Source organism: Salvelinus alpinus, chromosome 7 (genome assembly GCF_045679555.1).
Source record: "Salvelinus alpinus chromosome 7, SLU_Salpinus.1, whole genome shotgun sequence".
In the NCBI taxonomy this organism is placed as follows: Eukaryota; Metazoa; Chordata; class Actinopteri; order Salmoniformes; family Salmonidae; genus Salvelinus; species Salvelinus alpinus.
Window position 1 is genome coordinate 39841861 of NC_092092.1, and position 6413 is coordinate 39848273.

The 6413-nt window shown below is 40.4% G+C and overlaps 1 protein-coding gene across 1 annotated transcript; it reads right to left on the minus strand.

The window, feature by feature from the left end:
* Positions 1 to 259: 259 nt before the first annotated feature.
* LOC139580211 (putative protein PTGES3L) lies at positions 260 to 2546 on the minus strand. The gene is made up of 7 exons (XM_071408784.1): positions 2309 to 2546; positions 2091 to 2204; positions 1565 to 1631; positions 1253 to 1354; positions 852 to 941; positions 699 to 761; positions 260 to 563 (listed from the first exon to the last, which is right to left on the minus strand). The coding sequence occupies exons 1-7, from the start codon at positions 2347 to 2349 to the stop codon at positions 555 to 557; spliced, it is 486 nt and encodes a 161-aa protein (XP_071264885.1). The 5' UTR covers positions 2350 to 2546; the 3' UTR covers positions 260 to 554.
* Positions 2547 to 6413: the final 3867 nt, after the last annotated feature.

Genomic DNA, 6413 nt, shown 5'->3' on the forward strand with positions numbered 1-6413 from the left:
CAACTGCACATTTTAGAGTTGCCTTTTATTGTCCCCAGCACAAGGTTCACCTGTGTAATGATCATGCTGTTTAATCAGCTTCTTGACATGCCACACCTGTCAGGTGGATGGATTATCTTGGCAAAGGAGAAATGCTCACTAACAGGGATTTAAACAAATTTGTGCACAACATTTGAGAGAAATTCACTTTTTGTGTGTATGGAACATTTCTGTGATCTTTTATTTCAGCTCATGAAACATGGTCCCAACATTTTACATGTTGCGTTTATATTTTTATTCAGTATATTTAAGAGGTTACATATCAGAAAAGTAGAAACAAGACTTCAGTTGATTTAATAAAGAACATTCATTAGATAGTACTGCAAATTACACAGACAACAGTACCAGGAAAAATACCTAGCAATTCAATATATTAATTCACATCGCATTCACAGCAAACATCAATAAATACACAAATCCATCAACATGACATGATCTTTGATGAATCTTTATCAGCGATTTTCAATGCACATCAAGCTATCCAATGCAGAGGAAAGCTCTCTTCAGAAAAGTATTCAATCACTCTGTGGAGAGAGAAAACAACTCATTTGATAAACTTCATCACTTGCTTTACTTGCTGACAAATCAGGGGTAATATGTCTCTAATGATTGTTGTGAAATGTGAATTGGAGGTGGAGGTGGATTCTTGCTGTACTAACCAGATCATCAAGATCATCCATCGCAGGTGGCCCTCCTTTCTTGTTCCCCATATCCTGAATCATCTAAAATGGAAAACCATTCATTAAAGCCACACTGATGTGCAAACCTTCAAACATAGACATAGACTAAGCCCATTTGGCAGTTACACGTACGTCAAAGTATTGCTCGTACTCCGCCATTCCCTCGTCCTCTTCATTCTCCCAGTCTTTCCAGTTATCAAAGTCTACAGCCATCCAATGTGGCTACAAGGGACAGAATAATGTTGGGAGAGAGAGCATGTTGATACGCATATTGTCAGTTAGAAGGTAGTCTGCAATATGTGTAGCATGGTGACTTTCTGCTTTCAGTAGTCAACAATAACAACCTTTGAATCAACCGAGTCTATTGGCTCATTCCAGTGTGAGCATGCCCCAAGGGAGGGCACAAATCGTCTCCGTCGCTCCGTTGTTCACGACGACGTCATATTGCGGAGTCTACCTCCAACACACGAAGCATTAGTCTACCCTTACACTGCTCTTCGCTCGTCTAAGTGGAAGATCAAATGTTCCAGTACCTTGAGATCGGCATCTTTCTGAAGTCGAGGCCATGCGACATTTTCTTTAGCCTTCCTAATCAAGGTGTGGATACTGCGGTCATAGACTTTCACTTGGGAGTCCTGTTGGATAAATATACAAAGCTTACTTTTAGCATGATGTACTGCAGTATCCATAATGCTCTGTTAATAACTTGGATCCATTTTTTTTGAATACATTACCGTGCTGAACATTGAAGCATGCTGCATATTTATAAATCTTTACAACTGTTATCTCTGTTAATTGTGAGAATCAAATGAACTTTGATATGACAGAGAAATGTGAATACTTACAAATTTGATGACTCTGTCATAGAAACAAATGTGATTGTAGATGCTGTTGTCATCAACATCTTTACAACTGTCATGGACACAAATCCAGAGACAAACAATGTTATTAAGCGTAGGTTATAATGATATATAATGTTATTTGGCAATAACAACATATCCTATTCGTCAGAGCAGTCATTATAGAGTGGTAACACAGGCCTTCTTAATATATCAATGCACATTAGAATAGTTGCCCAACCCTCCCCCACAAACACACACAAATGCTCTCTCTCTCTCTCTCTCTCTCTCTCTCTCTGTCTCTCTCTCTCTCTGTCTCTCTCTCTCTCTCTCTCTCTCTCTCTCTCTCTCTCTCTCTCTCTCTCTCTCTCTCTCTCTCTCTCTCTCTCTCTCTCTGTCTCTCTCTCTGTCTCTCTCTCTCTCTCTCTCATTAATATGTGAATTATAATTAATGGACATTTTTGTAAGAAAAATCAAGTCTGAAATTTGCTAGATCATGCACACCTCAGGGTTACAAATGAATCAAACTCACCTTAAAACTATAAAGGTATCCTGAATATCAACCTCAACATCCTTGGGGTTTTGCACCATGAAATTAATGATGACATATTTTTTCCGGTCATACCATAGAGCCTGTGCTCCTTGACTATTGTTAGAAGCAGAGAAAACATAATGAACATATTGTTATATTGCATTTGTAGATGTAATCTGTCAAATGAGAAAAAGGCTTCACAGCAATACAGTACATACCAGTCCTCTGGCCTGGGAAGGTTTTTCGGTAACATAGCCATCTTGTTGGTTCTTTGTTGATTCTAGGGAGATAATACGCTCTTGGACATTTATAGTTCTTTTGTGGTTGACTGACAGAGCAAGTAGCCTACTCAGAATAGTTTGCAGCCTATTTGTTAGGCCCTGCACTATTTTTAGATCAGATGTTATCAGCTGCTCGAGCTACATATCTCTCCCCCCTTTCTCTATAGGCTGTAGTGGAACTCTCTGGAAAGAAGGGGCATTTTCAGTTTTCACTCTAGGACCACCCCACCTTCTGTGAACTCATCTCCATTGCTTGCTGTTTGGGGTTTTAGGCTGGGTTTCTGTTACAGCACTTTGTGACATCTGCTGATGTAAACAGGGCTTTATAAATACATGTGATTGTTTGATGGGGGAGGGAGATGAAAAGCTTGCCGGAAGAAAGACAGAAACTGAAAGCTGCTTCATTTCTTTCTTTTTTTCAATCTTTTATTTTTTGTTAACAATACAAAACATATACATACAAACGACATCGCACAAACATCAACTACATCACCCCTGCCCAGGCCCACATGCTCACACACACATCTCCGACGCCTGCATCACCCCCCCCCCCCCCCCCCCCACCACCACATGGCCACAAACTGCACCATTTTATTTCTGTGATATTCTACTTTTTGTAGAATAAGTTACATTTTCTTCCATATAGTGTTCTCAACTATGAAGTAGGTTTAATGTTCTTAGCTTTATCCTTTGAAAATGGACACGTGAAAAGATTCTGGGGATGAACATGTGCATCTTCAATATGTACCCCAATATGTTCCTCTTTAGTGTATTTAACTATATGTAGCAAGTTAAAGCCTTGGGTGGCGAGTTGATACAATTCCAAGTCTGGAAGGTTAAAACCACCCTCAGACTTAGGAAGATGTAAAACTTTCCTTTTTTTTCTATGAGTTTTATTTGTCCATATAAAGTCTTATGACTGAGTATACCTTTTAAAATGATTTATTTGGTGGAGTAGTTGGTATTACTGAGAATAGGCATAACAACTTTCGGAGCCATGCCATTCTGAAGAGGTCTACTCTACCTGTCAGATTTATGGTAAGATTGTTCCATTTAATTAGGTCTGCTTTCATTTTGTTGAGTAATGGGATAAAGTTCTCTTTATATATTTGTTTGTTGTCACTTATTAAGCATCCTAAGTATTTGGTCTTTTTTGTGGTCCACTTAAAGGATTGTTGTTGGCACGTTCTTTTTCGACGCACATCTGTATCCTTTTCTTTGAAGATTATTACTGGTTTGGCATGTTTTGTGAGCCCTGTGAGATGTTTACCAGGTTTATTTGCCATTAACTAGTATGCTTTATTTGAGTTTAACCTGTAGTTGTTGGCTATCTTCAAAAGTAAAATATCATATTCCTGCTATAACCCATTCTCGCTTGAAAAGTATTTTCAGAGGCTTTTATTTAGAAGGCAGAAGCTGAAATCGGAAATACTAGCTACTGTTGCTTTTGTTTCTTTGCTGACAAAATAACGCAGAAAGTTCTGGCTATTGAGCTACTGCATAGACCAGTTAGTTTAGTAAACTCATCCATATTACAGGGATCTAAAATAGAGCTACTGAGTGTACCCTGGATTTATGACATTATACTTCTTTAAAAAGGTGCATTACGCAGAAATAGCTCCACCATTTCCATGTTCCTAATTTCTAATAGTTCGCTTAATTTCAGTTTATGTGACAAAACAAGCAAGTATAGTGTAGAGAATCATTGTAGCGTCTAAACTGCGGTGAAATATATTTACCATAACAAAAAATATTGTATTTTCAGCTGTTTAAAGCTTGTGTACAAAACCGAAAGTAAAAATGCTGAAATTCTACTTAAGCGCAGGAAGAATAGAAATAGTGCACATAGCACAGATCTACCACTGCTTAGACTTGCTTTCAATGAGAATGGCAGATCTATGACTGACACTTCTATGTCAATTTAGCCGGGTTGCCCAAAAAGTTACATATTGCAGCTTTAAATATGGCGTTTCAGTGTCAAAAAAAGGACTTTTACATGTAAGAGGTTTGAGAGAGAGTAACATAATATTTGTTTGTCTTGTGCTTTTTTAAGACTTAGCTGGCACAGTCAGGAGCTTGCTAGCTGAAAAGGTGCTAGCTGAAAAGTAACAAGCCAACATTAGCCTACAGTTAGCATGAGCTAGCTAGCTAGCTAACGTTCTTACAGTAACTTGTCCTCTTTTTGTGTGTAGCCTACTTTAGTTAGCTAGCTAGTTGTTGACAGGCAGAGTGAGAAATTTCTTACACAATGTCTAGTCTTCCAATGCCATGAAGAAATGTCAATCAAAAAGCACGTTAGCCACACAATAAATCTAGCTAGCTAGCCAGACCTAACAGACATGTGTCTAGTTGTGTTTAACGTCCCAACGCACGTGCTCATCCAATGACATTTTGTGAGTAGTGACTGCACATTGAAATTAAGAATATGTCTGATTTTTCCTTGACAACTTTATGCATGCAGTAGCCTAATCGCAGTTAGATGTGTGCATTTGGGCGAGAGTCCTTGGCATAAATTAGGTGTTTTCAACTGACCATCATCATAATTTTGATGTCTTTCTCTCTGCAATTTGTCACCTCAGTGGTGGCCTGCTCACCTGGTGAACTGAAAGAAGAAATCAGTTGGAAGAAAGAAACAGTTCAAGGCTTCAATGTCAAGCTCCAACACACCATATTGTTTCCTGAGGGAGGTGGTCCGGTAAATACAGGAAGGCCAGAATGCATCAACTCTATCATCTTTGAAGTCACTGAACTACCTCTCTCTTTCTGGTGAGATAAGGATGGGGACATTGTTGAGGTGGGCTGGAAGTGGTAGGACACAGGCTAACACCAAGTATCTTCCATCACCAGCCAGATGACCACGGGCTGATTGGGGATGTGCCGGTGCTGCAGGTGACATGGCAGGGGGCTGAGGCTTTGCACTTTGTGGGTTCAGCCCTAAAGGTGGGCCAGGAGGTGCAACTGAAGGTGGACTGGGAGCGGATGTTTGACCACATGCAGCAACACTTAGGTATGATCAGGGACAGGCTTACCTTATGTGTAGTGCAGAACCATGCAATTCAGCTTCTCAGAAACCATTACATGTTGGCAGGGGTGCAACTTTCACTGGGGATGGGGGGACATGTTCCCCCACATTTTGAAATTGCATTTATGCCCCCCCCCCCCCCCCCCCCCAGTTTTATCAATGGAATGTGATACAAAACGAGGACTCTATGTGCTTTAGGGACATGCGGACGCCTCCGAGCAGTATGGTAGGCTGTTTGGAGTGTTTATCTGACAGAACATAAGAATTATATCTCCCCCACTTCTAAAACCAAAGTTGCGCCCCTGCGTTTTGCTATTTATGCAATATGATTAAGCGGTGCATTCAGGTGCAACTTTTTTAAGTGTACTTGAAGGTACAGTTGCATAAATACTGCCTTATTTTTACTTGGTCCTTAGGCCAACATCTAATCACAGCTATTGCAGATTCCATGTTTGTGTACAAGACCACATCCTCGTAAGCATGCAGAAAGCACATTGATTTCAGTGCCTGCACTTGTACACTAAAGTAATGCATTGGTTGACCACTAAATTAAGGGACCATTTCTGCACCGATCTTTCTCTTCCATTGGCATGTTACAGGGAGATAGGGCGTCAGCGCAGCACCATAGAGCTGGATACCACATGAAGCCGGCCTCAGATGGAGGCCCTGGAGGCAGCAGTCAGTGAGAAGATTCGTGCTCATGTCCCCATCACTATTCAGGTCCTCTGCTCAGACGACCCTGCATTGGAAAAAGTGGGCATCGTGCATATAGTGTAAACACTCAAACATGCACCAGAGAAAAGATTATCAGTTTAATACAAGTCACTACTCTGCCGCATTATTTCTCTATATTTCACGTCACTTGCCAAAGCTTTCCTTGTGATGTATTAACCCATGATCTGTGTATAGGGAATACTGTACATTTAAACTCGTCATGTTGTATATCTACCAGGTGAGGAGTCGTGGTCTCCTGGACAATGCAGCAGGGCCTATCCCACCTCCTCTCCTACTTTGCTGATG